This window comes from Schistocerca americana, chromosome 8 (genome assembly GCF_021461395.2).
Source record: "Schistocerca americana isolate TAMUIC-IGC-003095 chromosome 8, iqSchAmer2.1, whole genome shotgun sequence".
Classification (NCBI taxonomy): Eukaryota; Metazoa; Arthropoda; class Insecta; order Orthoptera; family Acrididae; genus Schistocerca; species Schistocerca americana.
Window position 1 is genome coordinate 22151289 of NC_060126.1, and position 23343 is coordinate 22174631.

General features: G+C 38.7%; 1 protein-coding gene across 1 annotated transcript in view; it reads left to right on the plus strand.

The window, feature by feature from the left end:
• LOC124544934 (40S ribosomal protein S3a) overlaps window positions 1-23068 on the plus strand; it is a 36451-nt gene extending 13383 nt beyond the window's left edge. The window contains exons 2-6 of the mRNA XM_047123681.1: window positions 3967-4070; window positions 7950-8146; window positions 8235-8360; window positions 8669-8830; window positions 22883-23068. Coding sequence (XP_046979637.1) covers window positions 3967-4070; window positions 7950-8146; window positions 8235-8360; window positions 8669-8830; window positions 22883-23023 — 730 coding nt within the window. The 3' untranslated portion in view covers window positions 23024-23068. The remainder of the gene's footprint in view (window positions 1-3966; window positions 4071-7949; window positions 8147-8234; window positions 8361-8668; window positions 8831-22882) is intronic.
• The last annotated feature ends 275 nt before the right edge of the window (window positions 23069-23343 follow it).

A 23343-nucleotide genomic window follows, 5' to 3' on the forward strand; every position in this document is an offset into this window, starting at 1 on the left:
ACTGCATTGGTGGCAAAAGCGATGTCGGGTTGTGACATTTGAGACAAATATAACACTCCCTACTGCTTCTAAATAAGGAACATTCTTGTCGCATTCCACATCAATCTCATTTACACTTAACTTCACTCCTACTTCCATTGGAGTACTTATGGGTTTGCAATCACTCATGCCAAATTTCTTTAATATTTTTTCCGTGTATGATGATTGATTTATGCTCAATTCTTGTCTTTCTTCATCCTTTGTAATCTGCATACCTAAATAACGTTTGACTTCTCCCACATCATGCACCTTAAACTTGGTTTGCAGCTGTTTCTTGAAAATTCTCATTTGGCCTTCACTTTCAGTCAGGATAAAGAAATCGTCCACCCATATCGCCATTATTATTATTTCTTCTTTTCTCCCTTTATAGTAAATGCTGGAATCTGCCTTGGATTGCTTCATATTTATTAGAGTTTCATGTAGACATAGATCCCAGCAACGTCCATAAATACTTTTTCTCAAATGCCAAATCTTTTTACTTTCTGATCTGGTTTTTATGGCTTCCCTTGGTGGAATGACATATATCTCCTCCTCGAATTTCCCATTTAAATATGCCGTTTTAACATCCATATGATGAATTATTAAATTTCGTTTTACTGCCAAGGCTAAAAGAAATCTCAATGATGCATACTTGACTACAGGTGAAAAAGTTTCTTCGTAATCTACCTCTTGTTTTTGTGAATATCCTTTTACCGCAAGTCTTGCTTTGTATTTTGATGATGAGCTTTCAGGGTTCTTCAAATTGAATACCCATCTTGCCTGCAGTGGTTTCTTATCTCCTGGCATATCTACCCATTCAAAGGTTTCGTTCTGATATAAAGATTCTAATTTTCTCATCACTTCTTTCCATTCTTGAGAGTTTGGGCCACTCTGCTGTTCTTGGCTCATCATTAAAGGACTGTGCTGTATACATCTCAAAATCCGGATATTCCTTCGGTTTTGGTACACGAGAAGAATGCCTTACATTGTTTTCTTCATTTTTTCATCCTCTAACTCATTGTCATCATAAATTGTATCCATTGGTCCTTGGGTGTCGTCTTCTTCACTTTCTATTTTCTCACACAAGGTTTCACCTTCTGAACTAGGTGCAGTTGACTTAGTGGTTTTGCTCTCTTTTGAGTCCTTTCTATTTTCAAAGAATATTACATCTCTACTCTGACAATCTTTTTAGACAATGGATCCATTAATTGGTAGCCCTTTGAATTTTCACAATAGCCTACAAAAATATACTTTTTAGCTTTCGGATCCCATTTTCCTCTTAGCTGTTTTGGAATATGTGCCATTGCATCACACCACAAAACCCTTATATTGCTTAGATTAGGTTTCTTTCTTATCCGTATCTCATATGGGGTTCTATTCTTTAATGCTTCTGTAGGTGATCTATTGTTCAAATATACAGTTGTTGACACTGCCTCTGCCCAAAAATCTTTGGATAATTCAGCGTCAGTCATCATGCTCCTTGATTTCTCAACAATGGTCCTATTAGCCCTCTCAGCAACCCCATTTTGAGATGGGCTGTACCTTATGGTAGTTTGATGCCTGATTCCCTTTTTTGCCAGAAGTTTCTTCAATTTCTGGTTAATATATTCTCTCCCATTATCAGACCTGATGATCTTGATCTTCTTTCCCGTCCACCTTTCAACCATATTGCAATATTCCTCCAAGATATCCCTCACTTGGTCTTCAGAACTAAGAAAATAAACATGAGTATATCGTGAGTAATCAATAAACGTAAGAAAATAATTACTCCCACCTATGGATTCACACTCCATCGGGCCACATACATCTGTGTGGATTAACTGTAAGACTTCTGTGGATTTACTCTTACTAGTCTTGAAGGGTAACCTTGCTTGTTTTCCCTTTATGCATGTCTCACAAGGATCCTTGGACACACTAAAATTCTGTATTCCCTTTACCATATTCTTTATTATAGACATACTCTTTCTATTTAGATGTGCCATAAAAAACCTTCTGCTGAATATACTGAATCACTAACATTTTTATGTTTACTGTCAATGGTATCCAACTTAAAAATACCCCTTTTGTTACTTGCTGTAGCTATAACTTCACCACTTCCGCTAATTACTCTTGCACCCTTCATGTCAAAAGTGACTATTTCCTTTCTTCACAGTTTCCCCTATAGACAGCAGATTAGTTGCCACATTTTTCACATAATGAACATTGTGTGCTGTAACCATATCTGATTCACCATTTACACTTACATGTAGATCTAGTTTCCCAACCAAGTTTCCCAGCCAGGTGACACCGGAGCTTGTTGCCATCAACAGTAGATATTCCCATATGAGTCTTATCTTTGATGTCATAAAGAAGTGATTTATCTTTAACAATATGCACAGATGCACCAGTCTAAAATCCATTCCATATCACGATTACTCATCCCACCAAAAGAATAAAAACATGAGTGCCTTACCTTTGTTATTGGTCCTTCTCTTTGGGCTATCAGTAACATACCTCTTTTGCTGAGTGATCTTGGGCTTACTTTTCCTTTGCACTGAGACACAATATGTCCCATCTTCTGACATTTATAGCACCTCACCGGTTTCTTCTTTTTGTTTTTTGAGTTGAGAGCAGACGCACCTTCCTTCTCCAATGTACAACAGCTTGGAGCACTCTTTACGTCCTACAGGATTTTCACCTTAACACTGTCGCCTGTGATTGGTATACCTGAGCTTTCAAGTCCAATAATCATAGGTGCATACCTTTCGGGCAGTTCTGCCAACAGCAATGTTCCTATCCATTCGTCAGCGATCTCGAATCTGATGTTTCTCAGTCGGTTCGATGTGGTTATTATTTTGTTAACGTATTCGTCTACATTCTTGCATTTGTCCAGACGAGTGGTAATTAACTCGCGTAATAATCCTACTTTTCTCGTAAGACCACCATCCTCGAATGCACTTCGTGAATTGTCCCAGACTTCTTTCGCTGTAGCAGCTTTGTCAACGTGAGCATAATTCACCGAATCAATCAGTAATATCAATTTTGATTTTGCTTTCCTGTCTTTATTTGAATAATTCTGATCTGTGGATTTCATTGTCCCATCTACCACGTCCCATAGGTCGTCTAAATGTAAATACGCTTCTACTGCGAACTTCCAGGCTGCATAGTTTTCGCGACGTATAAGTCTTTCAATCTGTGGAATTTGTGCCGCACTCATTCTTAACGGTAACTTGCTTTTTATTGCCGTAAAGAACACCGAAAAATAATGCGGAAAAAAAAATTGCGATCGTCTTGTAAGGATAACTCGCACTTCACGTAAATTGGAACTTTTCCAATACTTTGTCCCTACTATTTTATTGATATACTTATTCCAAATGCAGCCTGGGTCCATAACCTATTGGAATTTGCGCAGCTGAATAAATATTAAGGAGAAAAAAGGACATTTTACTAATAACTATATTTGCACATTCAAGAACAAAAAAATTTACAGTGAACACAACAGAAGAATTAGCGCACACAAAGAGTGTTAGACAATGCCAAAGAGGTCTATTTTACACAGTGCACTTTGTGCCGACACACGCGAAATATATTGTTCACACAATTCCAACAATAACTGACTATTTGGTAGTAGTTACACAATGGTTACATACTTACAAATGTTTTACCTGTGGGTATTGTTTGAGAGTGTTGACTGCCCTCAAATTTTGACCTTGGTGAAACTGCAGTGTATCACAGTCCAAGGTCCAGATTAGGATGAGGGGTGGTAACTTGGTCGAGAGTTTGTGAAGTCAGCGATTGTGAATACGAAATTATAGATGTGATGACATACTGCTCTCTGTAGCTGGTCACAAATGATTTTGAATGCTTTGAGCTGAGGTTGTTCACCCCATACATCCTGTATTTTTAATTTAAAGCAGTTCCTTTCTGTTCTTATTGACATTTTAACTCCTTATTGTGTACCCATTTCAGTGTAGATCCATTCACAAGAAAAGACTGGTATGATGTTAAGGCACCATCGATGTTCACTGTCCGCCAAGTTGGCAAGACTCTAGTCAACAGGACACAAGGAACAAGTAAGTGGAGTAACTTATTTCTACATATTTTCATACTACTATTTTTTTTACCTTCTATGAGTATAAGTGTGGGTAAGATACTGTTAACATAAAACTATGACAACTTGCAGGGTAACTATTATGTAATATGTCATAGAGTTACAAGCATGTGACAAGCTTGTTTTAGAAATTTCCTCAAATGTTAAGTTAGCCATAGGTATACCCAGGCCACTGAAACTTTGCACTTTGCATATACATTTAGAGTTAGCAGCATAACGGTGTAACAAGTGGAGAACAAGAAGCATGAGTAACTAGCCGTAGGGCATGAACCAATCCTGGGATGGTAGTTGCTTCCGGTCGGGACACCAAAGCTCCCACATTGCTGGCTTTGTTTGGTGTGAACATAATGTGCATTGTGTATGGTTTCTACTGTGGGCTTATATTGTACTGTCCTTTATTTCGTTGTGGGTTAGAAAATTCTGATAATCAAGAAAACTTAAGTACTTTGCATAAAGGTGTGCCACTAGGCAGTGAGGTACTAAAGTTACTAGAGAGATCTAGTGAGTTTTACGAGCAGGAGAAAGAACATGTTAGTATTAAAGGACAGCCACCAGTTTCTGCCAATAGTTTTTGGAGGAAACATCATCATCTCTTGGAATTAGTGCAAAAACAATAGTAAGAGAGGGAGTGTAATCACATGTTGAAAGATGTAGACACGAACTGTACTGATTCAGAGGTGTCTGGATTGTATTATATATTTTTAACGACTCGGTGAAAGAACAACAAATCAGCCTCACCCTACCACCAACTCTTAAGATTCTTCCAAAACAGGTACAATATGCAGGCATATTTATGCTTATTACTGCAGGAAATACAGAAAAGTGTATCCTATGGTAGCACCAAAGTTACTACTGCCATTAAAAGAAAGTGAACTTCTCAGGGATGGGAAAAGTCAGTAAAAGTTGTTGAAAATTATAAATTTCCACCACAAAGCGGTAGACTAACATGACGTCTTGTTGGAAAAGGCATATATTGTTGATGGTTGAAGCATATTTTTGCACAAAATTGTGGGCTAACACATTCATTTGATTTGTTTTTGTGATGACCATGAAGACAGATTTGGTGTCGATTCAGACTACGACGACGATGGGGAGATGGATGAAATTGTGCCGTTGTCGCCGTAAAATGATGAATGAAAAGCAATGAATATCAGTTATTTATTGCATTGTTGCCATTATAAAAATGTAGGGTGAGATGTTAAGATACAGGTTATTTATTTTGTAAACCATATACCATATTGGTTAGCATTGTCATAGCAAGTCCAAAACAAACTTCGTATATATACTGTTGTTGCCCAGTAGCTTACACTTGAGAGAGAGAGAACAGAAAACTGTATCATCTGCTTTGTGTATAGAGGCAGTTGTTGCAACTTTGCTGTCACAGTATTGCCAACATAACTTGATGTAATGTGGACTGTCACGTGCAATGTTTTTCTGGCACAGGTATAGAATAAATGCTTGAAATAATTGTGTAATGAAATTTAAAAGTGTAAATCAAAGAAAAGCGTATCAGAAGCGAGATTAGCAATGAATTTAACAATAAATTGGGGACAGTGTACTTCAGTTATTGATTAGTAAGGTGCTCCAAATACTGATTTTTTTTATATTGCCACAGAAATGAATTCTGTGAAAGAACTTACCTCAATAAAAAGCAAATAAATAAGCTACTTAACCAGTATGAGTCTTTTGGTGAAAAGATTATTCACAAAATATAAACTGAGCAAGTCAAAACACACAGGGTGTATGTGACCCAGGAAATCCGGGAATTTCTTCATCCGGAAGAAAACCGGGGAAAAACAGGAATTTTTTAGAGTTCCGGGATTTTTTGTTTGTTTTTTAGTTTTCAGTTAATTTTTTGTAATTTTGACTGGTAAGAAATAATACTCTAACAAAGGATGTTACTGCATCCTGCTACAGCAGAATAATACTGCAGCAATAAAACATGAATGATAGGGGAAAAAAACTTTAGTTGCAAAGGAAATGCACCATGTACACAAGAAAACAGTGCTTGTAGAAGTGTCGGCCAGTAGCAAAATGTGTCAAAGGCTTTAGGAAGACTACGCAGTGCTTCATAACAACAAATTGCCTCCAATGAGCATCACGTCGTAACTGTTTACATTAGATTTGTGAGTAATTGCGGGCGGGGCCGTGCACATGTGCAGTTGTCGCACATGTTCCTTCTCCCGCTTCTGCCTACAAAAGTGTGGCTGTTAGCTGTATAAGCAAGTTGCTACCCGGAAAAATTTTACTGGTGCCCGCAAGCTGCCATATTCACTGGGAGCAAACTGGGGTGTCTGCCTCAGGTGGCAATTTCAGTCAAGCATTGCTCGCCTTGCAGAGCAATGAAGTTAATTTTTGTCGGTTTGCTGAAGAAATATGGCATTATTAATCTTTTTGGCTGAGGCAATATTATATGTGAAAGCTCTGCTTTTCTTGTAGCAACACTATGTTTATTTGAAACGAAGTGTTTAATTCCACACTATTGGCTAGTTTAAACTGTTCACTGCATTTCAAAAGGGCATGTTTTCATCTTCTAGTACGTATGGCGTTATGCCATAATAAAGAACCAAAAATGAGATAATACAGTACTGGTACTCCCAAGAAAATTTACATCCGAATCTGGATATACGAATGTGCACTTTAAGCCGAATTATGCATTTTAGTATGGTTCACGAAATTCCTCTGATGTCTTGTTTCTTTTATGTCATAATGTAAGATCTTTTAATGTTTTACACATACGAGTATACGGGCTTCCTGCGTCATCGTAGCTGCGCAAGCGCGGTGACGCCTGTTATCTGGCTCTGGCAACTGTTGAAATGAACCTCTTTCTAACAGGTCGCGGGAAAATATTGCGAATGATTGATTGAAAAGCTTTACTTTCAAAGTAAATTTCATTTTACGCAAGATTAACTAAGTGCGAGACTGTGTGATGAATTTCTTAAATAACAGAGCATTTGACTCCATTTAAAAATAAACTATTTCAGGACGACCATTTAGAAAAAATTTTGAGCCCAGAAGATCAGACATTTATGTCGGTATTAAAAATTTCACTGGCACATTTATGTGATGACGTTTTTTGCGCGTGTTACACTTTAAGATACATTATACATGAAAGTTTAGCTTCTCTTGCAGCTTAATAGTCGTCGAGGCAATATTATATGTGAAAGCTCTGCTTTTCTTGTAGCAACACTATGTATATTAATTTACATCATTAACTTTTCCTATTTGTGTGTAAGCGCTGCTTAACAGTGATAATGCTATTTGCTGACTATATCGCAGGTCCTAAGCTCTGAATATCTGCTTAATTAGCTGGTGAGATCACGTGACATGAGGTATGACTGGCTTACAAAAGCACGTCGCAATCTCAATTTCAATTCTTCGGAAAGTAACATGCGGTGTTTGGTGGAATTCGAATTTATACTTTCGTAATACAAAAATAAGCCAAATATATTATCTTTTTTTCTGAGGTTCGTTTTCTATTGGGCTGAGAAATTCTACGTTGGTGTATAAAGCCATAACCATTCAAAGGATTGATTAGTGTTACGGGTCCGAGAAAAAATAGAATGCCACTTACCACGGAAAAAGTGTATTTCCACCCGGGAGAAAGTGTGTTTTCAACTGGGAAAAATCCAGGAATTTTTTTCCTTGACCGCCTATACACCCTGAACACAGTTCTCAAACACTAGATTGAAAAGCAGTTACTTGTTTGAGAGAGAGGTTTTAAACAGTTTGTAATGGGTGAAAACTGATCTAATACCATTTTTGTAGTGTGCATACACCATGCTGATTATTTCTTGCCCCTTGTGGCTATAATCTATTTCTTAAAATCAATTATTTTCAGAAATTGCATCTGAAGGTCTGAAAAACAGAGTGTTCGAAGTGTCGTTAGCTGATCTGCAGAATGACGATGATGGTGAACGCTCGTTTCGAAAATTCCGCCTCATTGCTGAAGATGTGCAGGGAAGATATGTGCTTACAAATTTTCATGGAATGGATCTAACCACTGATAAGCTTAGGAGTATGGTAAAGAAGTGGCAGGTAGGTCTGAAGTTAACTTTGTGTCTGTATTTTATTAGTGCAGTGAAATATTCACAGAACTTTGATTGAATAATTTTCCTCTTTACAGACATTGATTGAAGCTAATGTTGATGTGAAGACAACTGATGGATATCTTCTGCGTGTGTTCTGCATTGGCTTCACAAATAAAGACCAGATGTCCAACAGGAAAACCTGCTATGCCCAGCATACTCAAGTAAATATATTTAATTACAGAAACAAAACTATTCTACAGTGTGGTTGATGGTAAAACAATTTAGTCTTCATATTAACAAATTTACTTTTGATGGTCCTTAAGCACAATTCAGTTCTATGCAAGAAACTTAACTGCTTAGCATGGCATGCAATTTAAATGCAGCAGTAGTGTCTGAAAAACCATATGAAGTTGTGTTAGTAGTTATTTGAGAAGTACAGGCAATTATATGTACAGAATGAGTCTAATCAGTCAATTATTGCCAATTTTATTTAATATGCATATTTCTGATGTATGATGATAATTTGCAGGTCCGCGCAATCCGGAAAAAGATGGTAGAGCTTATCACGCGTGATGTGGCACAGAGTGATTTGAAGGAAGTCGTCAACAAACTCCTTCCTGATTCTATTGCGAAAGACATTGAAAAAGCGTGCCAGGGTACTTACCCTCTCCATGATGTGTATATTCGTAAGGTGAGTTCTGAAAATAATTTCAAAATTGTGTATTGTGAATGTAATCTGCTTTACTTGAAATGTATTTGTGATTGATGTGTAATGGGCACTAAGGCGACTGAAGGTTTTTCTCATCTATAACTTCTGATCAATTCCTTAAGTCATTCAGTCAGGCAGGTGTTTTGTGAATAGAACGCCGAAGAACCGATTGCAGCTGTGAAGTTGCAGCAATGAAGTTTTTTCTATCACAGACACTTCTTCTAGTAACGAGTATGTGATCTTGGAACGTTTGTAGTGAAAGTTTTTGCTTCAGTATGTTGGGCATATATTCTGAGTTTGTTTTCAATGAAATTGATTCAAAATACAATGCGTCTGTACAGTCAGTGTAATTATGAACACTTGTTGTGGCTAACAGAAATTATAGTATGATAATCAGTTGTATGCATGCACAGGTGATCAGTGCAATACAATGAACAGTGTAGCATCAGCAGAACAAGCCACGTCAGTTGTGGTGTGGATGGTACAGAGGAAAGTTCAGTGTGTTCTGTGGCTAGCTAAATTTGAAATTGTTACCAATGTTAAGCATGAATATTCTTGCATATACAACAAAGCCACCACATAGAAATAACATTAATCGATGAATAAGGAATACTGGCAGTTTGTTGGACAAACTCTCTTCTCTTAGGCCTTTGGTAAGCGAAGATTCTGTAGAAGTTATATGGGATAACTACTAAAGGAACCCCCCAAAATCAGTGTGTGTATGTGCTCAAGATTTAAAAAGACTGCAATTAATAAGATTTCAAAGAAGCATCTCCTTTTTTGGGTTGCTATCATTCCAACTGATAGACCCAAATGATTCCGGTTTGTTACAGATATGCTTAATGAGATTGACCATGATGATAGGTTTATGGAGATGATTGTGTTTAGCAATGAGGTGGTCAGTCTGTCAGCCATGTGCATTGCTATAACTAGAGAAAATGAGCTTCTGAAAATCCTTGTGCCTACATTGAGTACAAATGTAACAACCTAAGGTGAAAGTGTGGTGTTCCCTGTCTCATGGTACTTAATATTCCCATTTTTGCTTGTGGGGTAACTTTTGAGATGTTAGAATTGTATGCAGAGCCACAGTTTCCAGAAGCTGCCTTGTTTAAACAAGGTGGCACTCCTCTACACTACCCTGCACACAAGTGTTTGAGTTTCTGATTACAAAATTTCCTTGCAGGTGGATAGGAAGGGCTGGTTTTTAGTCATGGCCACTACATCCCCCAGACCTAACACCATAAGACTTTGCATTTGCTGTTACGTGAAGCAACATGTCTAAATGTACTGATGTAGGTCATTTGAAACAGAACCACAGAGGCTTTTAACTCTGTTACATTAGGTATCCTAACATTTGTGTTGTGTGGGATGAATTGAAACATCATTTAAATGTGTGTATGCCAACAAATTGAAACCATATTGAACTGTGCTGAAAAGGGAGGCACACTTGGAGAGTTTCTTTCATTTCAGTTTTGTTTCACATATCTTTCTTGTTTCATTGCTTTTCTGAGAGAGACTAAAACTGCACCATGACTGTAATGACACACTTGTTATCTTGCACATTGCTTTTAGAGCATGTAGTGTCATCATAATGTTAATTTTGTAAAACTTTTTCCTATCTAGCCGAAGTGTGTTTTTCTCGTAAATAGTTACCATTCCTATATTGTTGAATTGAAAGATACATATTCCCTGCAGTATTGTCAACTGTAAGCAAATGATGCTTGAAAGGTCAAACCGTAGTGATGATAAAATTTTTGTGGTTGTCAGGAGATGGGCCAAATGGAATTTCTCTGTTAGGTTACATTGAACTGAAATGTGTGATGTAATGAATATCTTATCTTTAATAAACTCTCTCTGCATTTTTCCATGTTTCATAATCGTTTGAAACCTCCTTGGTGCAGATTGGTCATTACATTCCTTTTTAATGTAAGTTCTTCTATATGTTGGTGCAGGCACTAAAACTACTGCAATTATATGTTCTATAAGCTCATATTTGTTCTCTTCCACAGCTTTAATTTCTGTAAATTTTCATTCAAAAGTTGCTTTGGGAGCTACTGCCTGTTGACCTGTGAATTGGAACATATGAAGTTAGTTCTTATTATATTGCTGTTGTTTTGAAAGATTCTCTTTGAATGAAGAGATCCGTTTAGAGTCCCTTAAATGTTCAGGATTCAGTTATTGATTCTCTGCAGTTAATTAACTTTTTGTGACCGCATTGTAGATGGCTCGTTTTCCAGTGTCACGTATTTCACAATAATGCAGTTATGTGGCAGTGTTTCTGTTAAGTGCCCTTGGCTGTCTCTACTTGGAATGCAGCCACTCCATCTTCCTGACGTCTCCCATGTTTCTACCCCCATTTTATGGCCTCTTGCATGAGCTTCTCTCTTTTCTGCTTCTGTGAAATTTCATCTTTGAAGTCTGTATCGTGCTAACCTGCTTTTCCTTCATTCCTCGCATTTCTGATACATATGTGGGTCATTCCATGTCAGTTCAACCAATTTGAGAACATGTTCCAGCTGATACTAATACATATGTGGGTCATTCCATGTCAGTTCAACCAATTTGAGAACATGTTCCAGCTGATACTCTCAGATTTGGCTGACATTTAGTACACCAATGCTACAAAGTGTGGAACACTCATGTACAAAATTTTAAGTTCCCCTGCCAATTAGTTCCAGAATTATGGCTTGTGAAAGAAGGTGGCGTGACAGAAATTGCAATCTGCATCTGGCAATCTATCTTCAGACCCAACTTCAGGTCTTAATAACTTTAGGACTATTCCACACAGTCTAGTGAAAATTTTACCACCCAGTAACATCCGTTTAGAGAACACACTCCATGAATAAAAAACCAACAACATATTTCTGAGGGAAAATAAACTCCAAAACGTGATTAAAAAAGTGATATGTTAAAAGGTACATATTGTAGGTGCCGTCTATGCCAAATATAATTTGCTCAAAAAGGGTATAAATTTTTTTGTGGTAAGCTTAATGTGGCCTAAACACACACAGAACTAGTCTTGCCCATATCAGTCACACAGTTACATGCACACAAAAATACAAAGATTTGAAAGATTACCTGAAAAACATGGCTTTACTAAGTGTGGTAGCAGAAAAGGGACAAATGATATCAAAGCCAAATTTCAAACACTGCATAAGTAGACCATAATATATGTGGCAAAATTTCAACTGGTTATTGCAAGGCATTTGTGTACAATAAAAGTTGACAAATTTATATGGTTAAGTTTCTTTTAACACGATTTAGCAAGTAATAGAGATGATGCAGACAGCTTGTTTCAGATAAAGCTGCAGGAATTGTTGGGAACCATTGGGCAACAGAAAGTTAAACAATGGTAGTTTTCAGGGACAGAATGAGTCATTGTTAGGCAGGAACAACAAAGGAAACAAGCAACAATTACAGGTTACTCATATTTTTAAGATTCTAGTTCAGAATGGTCAGTATTGTTGTGGAAAGTCAGTATGGAGGCAGAAGAGTGTACTAGTGGTGCTTTTGTTCAAACAAGTTGCACTATTGGTAGAGCACAAGCATCTGAATGTCGTAAAACATGTGGAACAAAATGTGGCATTCGCTTTGTACTGTATGATCTGGATGAATGGGCCAAGATTTGTTAGATATACACCCTGTGGGCACAAGAAGTACTGTTCCAGGAAACTTTATTGTTTATATCATCATATGAAAGTGTTTCTGGATAAGTATTCTTTCCTACAAAGAAGTTGTTTTGATCCATTTCGGATTCATAAGAAGACAGTGAAGTGCAGCCTCAGAAAAATTGATATAAAATCAGTATTGAAAGTGAATCAGTGCATGGGACTTCACATGAAACCAGAACAAAAGTTATGTTCCAGGTGTGTTACACTGCTAAAAAATGAAGCATATTCTGATAATTTACATGACAGTGACGAAGAGTATCAGCCATCTACAACCATAGCGGATGAGCAATTAAATACTTCAGTGACTACTCTTGGTTTGTCTCCCATGAAGACACAAAGTTGGGAAAAGACAGACCCAGCTATGGTAGAAGAAAACTACAAGAAACTCAAATGGAATTAAAACACAAAATAGCTGACACTAATAGTGGAAGAGGAAGAACTACCTGCTCTAAAGGAACATAAATCATGACGGAAATGCTCTGATTTGGACAAAATTGTGCACGATTTGAAAGAAAACTGTGCCATATCCACACACCAGAAAAGTAGCTATTTCTTACCCTAGCAGCTTCCAGCTGGTCTATTGACTACACTGCAAAGGAATTGTGTTTCTACATATATGGTAAAGGAATTCAGTGTTTCTACATATATGGTAAAGCAAGCTAGGAAAATAAAAGCAACCCAAGGAGTGCTTCCAAAGCTTCAGCAGGCTCAGGGTAAGCAATTGAGTTCAGAAATAAAGGTGCTAGTGTTGGACTTTTATGAAAATAATGACTACAGCCGAATAATGCCTGGAAAAAGACAATGTAATGGTGAAAATAGGAAATGTACGTGTACAAATGCAAAAAAGACTGTTGCTATGCAACATATCCTAACTATATGTAGAATTCAAGGAAAAGTATCCCAATACCAAAGTAGGTTTGTCATCTTTTTTCAATCTTCAGCCAAAATGGGTTGTGCCTGTAAGTGCAATGGGCACACACAATGTTTGTGTAGATGAGACCCATCAAAATGCTAAGCTGATGTTTGCTGCTATAAAGGATTCTGATCTGGATTACAAAGGTGCAATGAAGCTGCTAGTGCAGGGGCGGGCAGGAATCCTGCACACGTGCTGTGCACTTGCATGCGTGCAGTTAACAGGTGTTCTGCGTGCACACAGGGGCAAGCTGCCCACCCGCTTGTCTCCCCTCCCCACCATACCTTCTGTCCGCTCCTTCCTCTGTAATGCGTTTTGTTTCCTACCTTGCTTTATTGAAGGAAGGAATCAGGTTAGTAGGAGTGCTTGAAAGAAATCATGGCTTGAAAGAGTAAGTTTTATTTTATTATCACAGGTGGAGTTTACAGCACGTTCAATATCTGGAACAAAATTTCTACACACAAACGCAAACAGTTACATAAATTTTCATCACTGATGTTTGCTATTAACCGAGACTTATTAATTCAGCAAATGGTTTTCCAGCTCTCGCTGTATTAAGCGCAATCTTATAACTTGCATATACCGCTGGGCTATTATTGTTGTTGTCGTCCTGAAAAATTGAAAACAGTGCTCCATAAAATGTTAAATCAGATGACATGATGAAAGAAAGTCGCAGATCTCTTGTGACAACAGCAACTACGACAGATCATCTAGTATCGTCAGATAGCTCTTCTTAAGCTCGGTCAATTTCCCCATCCACTCAGTATCCGACAATAAATTGTACTCGTTCTTGTGAAATTTATTATAATGGCCTTCAATACTAAACTTTCGCTGACCAGCGAGAATACTGTCACATATTAAACATTTCGAATTTTCACGATTTTGCACATCGAAAAAAAAGATTCTCCTGTTACTTTTAAAAGATGGCATTTCTCCATTTCATTTCCTTGTTTCACTCTGCATTTTCTGGTTCTTGAAATACAACGTTCACTACGTAGTGGTAGCTTCACATAAACGTCCGCAGCTTATCCTGGTACTACACTGCTGCAACCTGCTGGCTGTTGCCACTGTCCTGGTCGACAATTGCACGCGAGCAGCGCACGTGCAGCGCTGTTCGCTCATGAGCCGCGTGCAACGTTTGCCTGCCCCTGTGCTAGTGTGTGACATCAGTGCATGATAACACAGGTGTGAAAAGTGTCCTGGTAAGGCAAATCTTGCAGAACACATGAACAACAAACTTTATGGTCAACTCCTTATGGGTGACAGTGAACTTGTTTATTATAAACAATGGACACAAGTGGATCGCACAAGTCTTGAACCAAAGCAGAGTACAGTGGAAGATTTTGTTGAAATGTGTTGCCAAAAAATGGACAAACTGACCACACACAGCTTCACAGCAACAGCACAATTTTCTCATCTCCAGTTATGTAAAGATAACTTGAAAAAAATTGAAATTACAGTAATACTAGACTTTTCTAAAAATTATGCATTTATAGTTCAAGATGCCATCCAAGGATATCATTGGGACAACAGTCAAGCAACTCTCCAGCCATTTGCGATGTACTGTAGAGGTGAATCAGGTGATGTGTCTGTCATGAACCTGAACCTGTGTGTTTTTAGTGACTGTTTAATTCATGATGCCATTGCAGTTCATGCCCCCATTCGCACGGTCATGGCATATGTGAAAAACAAGCCGCCTCACATACATTTTGCGAAATACTTCAGTGATGGCGCAGCTAGTCTGTACAAAAACTGTTAAAATCTCAATTTATGCATGCATTACCATGATTTTCAGATTCACGCAGAATGGAATTTTTTCGCAACAAGTGATTGTAAAAAAGTATGTGATGGTATTGGTGCTACCATTAAGTGCATGGCATCACGAGCTAGTCTGCAGCACCCTACAGGTGGTCACATTCTAACACCTCTTCAGTTATTTACCTGGGTATAGAAAAAGATCTCTTTCATACAATCATTCTGTTTCGAAGGATGAGGTGAAATCAGTCGAAGAGTTGCTAAAAAGCAGTCTAGAACACGTTAAAACTGTTGCAGGCACAAGGAGCCATCATCACTTCTCTCCAGCGGACTCTTAACAATGTGCAGATGAGCAGACTGCCCAGTTATAACTATAGGTTCCTGCACAACATGTGTCTTCAGTGTGTGACTCAGGATTGATAAGCAAAAACAACAACATACAACCAGGTTGCAATGTTATTGCTGTTTATGATGACAAATGGCACTTAGGATGTGTTGCAGAGTGCTGTGAAGCAGAAGGTGATGTATTTGTGAACTTCATGGCACCAGCAGGACAAGCAAGATCATTTCATTGGCCACGTTTGGCAGACAGGTGTTGGATTCCTTTTGAACATATTCTTATGACAGTTCCAGTTCCTACTACAGTGTCAGGAAGACATTACAATTTGCCACTCAATGTACAGAGTACAGTAGCTAAAGTGTGGGAGAACTTCTGTTTGAAGTACAATTGACTGGTTTTTAGCAGTTAAGGTGCAGTAAACATTAATGATAGGTTGTGCTAATCTGTCTATATGTTGTTGCTTAGTGATAAAACAGTTGTGGGAGAGGATAAGAGGCAGAACAGTTTACGATACGTTTTTACAAAATTGTGTTGTGGAACAATGGCCACATCACCAAATACATCCGTGAGCTTGAATTGTACACAAATGTTTTGCAATAACATGCTGAAATTTTGAGATATATCATTATGGTCTACTTATGCAGTGTGTGAAATTTGGCTTGGATACCACTTGTCCCTTTTGTGCTACCACACTTCGAAAATCCATGTTTTTCAGGTAATTTTTCAAATCTTCGTATTTTTGTGTGCGTGTAACTCTGTGTGACTGATATGGGCAAGATGAGATCTGTGTGTGTTTAGGCAACATTAAGCTTACCACAAAAAAATTTATACCCTTTTTGAGTGAATTATATTTGGCATAGAGGGCACCTACAGTATGTACCTTTTAACGTATTACATTTTTTAATCACATTTCGGAATTTTTTATTTTCCCTCAGAAATATGTTGTTTTGATTCATGGAGTGTGTTCTCTAAATGGATGTTACTGGGTTGTAAAAATTTCACTGGACTGTGTGGAATAGTTCCAAAGTTATTAAGACCTGAAGTTGGGTCTGAAGATAGATTGCCAGATGTGGGTTGCAATTTCTGTGTCACGCCACCATCTTTCACAAGTCATAATTCTGGAACTAATTGACAGGGGAAACTAATACTTTGTACACAAGTGTTCCATACATGGTAGAATTAGTGTACTGAATTTCGGTGAAATTTGAGACTGAGCTGGAGCCCCTGGTTGAACTGACATGGAATGACCCATATGGTACTAGAGTATATTGCTTGGTATAAAATTTGCTTACTGATTGGTGGTAAATTGTTGCATCATACTAAGATTCTTATTCCACAGTAATCCATGTGCTCGCTTTCCGCTTTCACTAATACAACTTAGCATTCGTGCCATTGTCTTCTATTCCCACTCCCCAGGCAGTTGAAACTTCACTCTGTCTGTAGTCCTTGCCCTATAATACACTGCCTGATAGAAAAGTGAGGTGACTAAAAGGGGAGGAACTCAAAAGATTGAGACAGTATGAGATTTTACACGTGGCAGTACAGTCTCACTCAAAGTATGACGTTGCACTGATTTAGTTAAGAAGTGTCATAAGCCCATTTTATTCTTTTCTGAGGCAAGATGGCCCACAGCTGTTATAAGTGGTGCTCGATATTCTGGCGCTGAGGTGACGATAGCTTCGTTGGTGGTCCTGCACGTTCTACTGGATAATAACTGATATCTCACCGGCCATGGAAGCACTCATCAGTAACACAGTTCAGAGATGCAAGTGTCGTGTCTACGAGCATTGTTCTGTCGAAAAGTGGCACCACACTATTCTCTTAGTAAAGGTAACACGTGTGAATCTGGTATATTCGTGACATACTTTCCTGTCACCCGTTTCTACAATAGCTACCTATGGTGACCTGAAGTCATATCTGATGGCTCTGCACACGATGACCCCAGGAGTAACAGTCTCTCTCCAAAACATGAAAGAATTTAACCTCTAGCTAGGTTGGCACCATACTTGTCATTGATGGCCCTCAGGGGTTGTGGAGTACACACGTTCATTGCTGAACACGATATGATGCCATTCATTAGCAGTCCATGCTCCTGTTACGGTACTGCTCCAGTTTCTGCTGTTTACATTGTGGTTCTAATAGCAGCCTGTGCACGGGACTGTTACTCCGTAGTTCAGCTGCTGCTAGTCTCTGACCATTGGTGTGAGATGACACAGCGTGCAAGGTGCCCATTAACTGTTCTCGGATGGTGGGCATGGATTTGATGGAGTTGAGATGTTCGTTGCACAATGTGACGATTCTCTGATGTTTACTGGAGCTTTGATAAGTGTGCTGTCCTCACGTTTTTGTGCAGTCAAACAGGCCACTATCGCATTTGGATACCCTACAAATCCTGGATGTTATCCAGTTCGATGGGGTGGCCAAATGGAGACCCACAATGAGGCCACTTTCAAATTTTCAGGTACAGATAACACTCTCACATCAGTACACAGCATCTCTGTGTTAGTGATCACTCATTATTAGGGCCCGGATTTTAATGACAAGTCATACTTTTTTCTGACCCTATAGGGTGAATTTTAGAACAATTTATACATAAATCTAGGCGCTTTGGTGTTGAAAAATGTATTTTGATTGTGCATATAGTCATATTTCAACACATTTTAGTAATAGGTCATATTGCGGCTAACTTTTAATATAATAGGTCATATTGCGGCTAACTTTTAATATAATAGGTCATATTGCGGCTAACTTTTAATATAATAGGTCATATTGCGGGTAACTTTTAATATAATAGGTCATATTGCGGCTAACTTTTAATATAATAGGTCATATTGCGGCTAACTTTTAATATAATAGGTCATATTGCGGCTAACTTTTAATATAATAGGTCATATTTCTGTCAACTTTTGCCAAATATGTATATACCGTTTTTCTCGTATCTTAACGGGACACACACATAAGAAAATGAATATGTTGCCCACGAGACAATATTTAACGTGCTATTATGAAAGATAAACAGATAAATTAGTACACAGCTTTACTTCTCAGGACTGTAGCAGAAAACCGGTGTACCACAACAGTGGTTTCCCAAACATAAAACATTGTTGTGCAGAGGCGACAATATGCTCTCGGAACCAACAAAGGCGGCTTCTGCCGTAATAATCATTGCAGTCCCACAGGTGTTTCCAGTAACCAGTTTGAATACAGCCCTTGCCTTGTTCAACTTGCCTAAAGCAATGTGCTCAGACAGTGGGAAGTTGCGATGGTATGTTGGAGAATTTGGATAGAAGTTCTTTAGTATTGATGGGAAAATATTATTTTGTAAACTGTGTGAAGTTGAAGTTAGTGCAGAAAAGTGCTTTATTGTGCAACAACACTGTAATGCTGCTAAACTCAGCAGCTGTGTGAAACGAAGTGCTGAAAATAACAGCAAGCAAACGCTGTTATTTGAACAGACAGATCAGTCGTCAACCGGATTTGTGCGAGATGATGGTGTCCTGCAACATCTCATTGGAAAAGCTGAAGAATCCATGCTTCAGACAGTTCTTGGAGAAGTACAAAACACATCCAGTTCCAGATGAATCTACACTGAGAATGAACTATTTATCCGTATGCTACAATGATGTGCTCAACAAAATACAAATTACTATTGCTGAGCTAAAGATCTGGCTGTCGATAGGTGAAACTACGGAGATTAGTGGGTGATACATTGCAAATTATGTTGGTGTTCTAAAAGTTGATGGCCCTGTAGATATGTTCATACTTACGTGTGAAGATCTCGATAGAGTAAACAAGTTGACTATTGCTATTTTGTTTGACAACTCCATGAAGCTACTGTGGCCGGATGGTGTGAAGAGACAACGTTTTGCTGCTTGTAACGGATGGTGCTTCATATATGGCTAAAGCAGCCAAAGGGCTTCAGATTCTCTACCCCAGCATGGTGTATGCCACTTGCCTTGCACATGCATTGCACAGAGTTGCCGAAGAGGTGCTATCAAATTACCCTGTTGTGGACAAATTAATTTCCTGTGGCAAGAAAATCTGTGAAGGCTCTGCTACGGGTGCAGAAATTCAAGGAACAAGCACCTTCAACGCCCCTCCCACCTAAACCCGTTTTTACACGATGGGGTTCTTGGCTTAATGCTGCTGAGTATTACTGCACCAACTACACCCAAATACAGACAATCTTCTGTGAGCTTGATAGCAATGAATCAAGTACCAACAAAATTGTGAAAGAAGTTTTTACAGATACATCGTCTCGAAACTTGGCATACATCAACGCCATTTTTTCAGTGATATCAAAAACCATCAGACGACTGGAAGCTGTTGGCACTCAGCTGTGTGAGGCCCTGAGTATTGTGCAACATGTGCAGAGTGTGTTGGGTTGAGCCCATGGTCATGTGGCTGACAAAGTGAAAACCAAATTGGAAAGTGTTCTCCAACGGAATCCTGGATATTCAACACTGTGCACAATTAGTGACAGTCTTTCAGGGAATGCCGCAACATTTGAAGGTACTGAAACAAAGCTAAACTCCAGTGACCTGGTTGCCTTCAAATATGCTTGTGACGTCTTGTGAAGTGGAGAGGAGCTTTTCCAGGTACAAAACTATCCTCGGTAACCGTAGATCTCTGACAATGGAAAACCTGAAAATGCACCTTGTGATCCAGTGCAACTTTGCAGTTACTGAAGATTGACATGCGATATTAAATAATGTGATACACTTTATATACTATGTAGAAATAAAAACATTGTTTTACTGTTTCGATAGATGATCTTTTCACTGTACTTTGTGTTTAGAAAATAAAACATTCAGGCATTCAAAGACTTGGTGGTGCAAATTAGCCACAAACCTTACAGAAAGAAAGAACTATACTTGCAATGTTTTGAGAAGTGAATTCCATATTACTTTATGGTGAATAAAAAATTACATAAACAAACAGTGCTTTAAATAAACTTCTATAAAGTCATATTTTATTTTTTAAGGTGATATTTGTGTACGTTTTAGGTTATAAATGCTTGCATATTTCATTGTTTTTAGGTAAATCAAAATCCGGGCCCTACTCGGAATCAGATACTGTTCATGCTCCTTATATATATCCTACTAGGTGTGGTAACGATTATGAACATGACCCTCTGGTGGCGTGCAGATGTGGGTGTGCACATGCACGCTCCCATACCAGGTTACGAAGGTTGGAACTTAAATAGTAGCAACTGTTTATTCACAACTGATACAAAAGAGTTACATGTTTGCGCTTGTTACTGTCCTTCAAAGTAGTCACCAGTGTTGTGAAGAACCTGTTGCCAGCGATGTGGAAGGCGTAGTATACAGTTAGCAGAGGCTGTTCTGCCGATGGTGTGAATGGAGTGGTCTACTGCCTGTCGAATCTCTAGAACAGTTCTGAAGTGAATGCCACGAAGTGGTTCCTTTATCTTCAGAATCAAATAAGTCACAAGGACTTAAGTCCAGGGAGTATGGTGGATGGTACAGTACTTCCCAGTCCCCTTGACAGAACAGAGCAGCCACAGCTTGCGCTGTATGCACCCACGCATTGTCGTGCAAAATGATGGGTAGGTTGCACATAAAGGGTCGCCACTTCTTTCACAAAGCTGGTCACAGGTGATGCTCCAAAAATGAGCAGTAATACTGTGCATTCACTGCCTGCTGTAGAGGAAAGTAATGCGTTAGGATAACATCACAGTCGTACACAAGAATCACCATAATTTTCACTATACTGGGGCTCTGAAGCACTTCAGACTTTCGCGGTGACCCATAATGACGCCATTTGTCGGATTGGCGTTTGTTTTGGCTCGTATGGTGTGACCCCTGTCTCATCCAGTGTTACAATAAGGTGTAAGAAAGCCTCTCCTTCGTGCTCATAGTGCACCAAGTGCGTCGGAGTGTCGTAACGCATCCATTTCTGTCAAGTCGTGCGGAACCCATTGTGATGCAATTTTTCACGTGCCCAGGCATTCCTTCAGGATTCGAAGCACAGTTGTATGCGCGCTAATTCGGTTTCGTGGGCGAGCTCACGAATCGTATAGGGTCTATTACTAATGCGACAACAGCATGCACTTCTTCAGAGACGCAAGAACGACGTGCCCGGTGTGTTACTGCCTCAGTTGTAGGCTTTTACCCAATGTGCCACTGTTCTGTACGGCAATGCCGATTCCCCGCACACCTTTTGAATACCTTGATGACACTGTCATGCTGTATGACCTCTGGCACACTCAATCTTTAGCCAACTCAGTTGTTCCTGTTTTGAAAACATAGTGACACCGTTATGTTGGATCACTTGCTCACAAGTGACTGAGTTCCCCTCAATTGTGAGCAACACTGGTGATGTGGGACAGACGAGTCCATTTGCTTGGAGGTAAGGTAGGTATGTTGACAATGTGTGCTATGAGTGACAATAGTAGATTCCGTTGCATAGTGTCTCTACAGCAGTGTTGCCATTATTTAAGTTCCAACCTACATACATTGACAGCTGGTTGCCTTTTGTGGCACTTCACTCTTCTTGTCGGAGTGTATGTAATACTGTAGTGTGGCTGTGGTTCTTTGATTAGTTGTATGCTATAGATTCATTAAAATGGTCAGCAGTTACTCTATCATTGTTCCATGCTGTGTGTGAAGTACTTTACTTTGCATTTCGGAAGTTGCTGCTCTTTCTTCTCTTTCAGAGGAAGGCAGTTCACTGCAGTGCAGCCGTTCTGCGACTAAAATTTCCATAGTGTTGAAGTTTCCAGTCTTTTATTTAAATGGTGCCTACCTGTGATTGCTGGAATGACTGTTAGTTGTGCACTAATATTGCCTAGGGCATGCCATACTGTGGTTAATGTTCAGTTGAGAATGCTCAGAAAACTTGGTTTGCATATGATACATTTTGCAGATAATTAAATGAAATGTTTTAGGACAACAATATGATAGCACATATAGGCAAAAGGCGTAAAAAGATAAACGAAGCCTTTGTAAACGGTGTGCGTTTGAAGTGTTTTCAATATATTCATATGCAGTAAAAAATAAAATTTGTGACAGTCCTGTCTTAACATTGCCAGTTGAGATATTCAGACCATTATTTATGCATACCTATGTGTTGTGGTCTAGTACATAAAAACTATTGTGATTGTAGTACCTCATTCATAGTTTTGCTTTTTGTGTGTTTTACTCATTAGTTTGTTCCACATTCTGGGACCAAAATATTTGATTCTTTGAAGAATTAATTTCAATGACTTCTAGTTTAAGCCACTTTTAATGCTTGAAAATTGTTAATTTGACACCATGTAAATAATGTCTCCTGTTTGGATTCTTTCAGAATTTGTATTGGGAAATTGGTCATTGGTACACTTTGTGTTGCAGGTGAAAGTTTTGAAGAAACCTAAGTTTGACTTGTCTAAACTGTTAGAACTCCACGGTGATGGCAAGGGTGGCAGTGATGAACCTGGTGCTAAAGTTGACCGGCCTGAGGGTTATGAGCCACCTGTTCAGGAGTCTGTATAAGGTTTTGTATTATGTTGGAGTGAATCAATAAAACATGAAAACTGACATTGTTGTACTGTTTTTTCCCCTCTTTTGTCACTAGATGTTTTGAGTTTATATGTAAACATGTAATTTTAAATAACCTGGTTATTTGGTGTAGAATATATAAAATTGTTATAAGGAGTGCAGAAACAGGAAACAAACAAGAAATGTGGCTCAGAAATGAACGTATGTGTCTAGCAGTGCTTGCTGCCTCCTTCGTTAACAATGAATCAGTGTTGTCAATAAAAAGTTGAATTGCTGTGTAGCTGGCTGGAAGGATAGTCCATAAAGTACTTTCA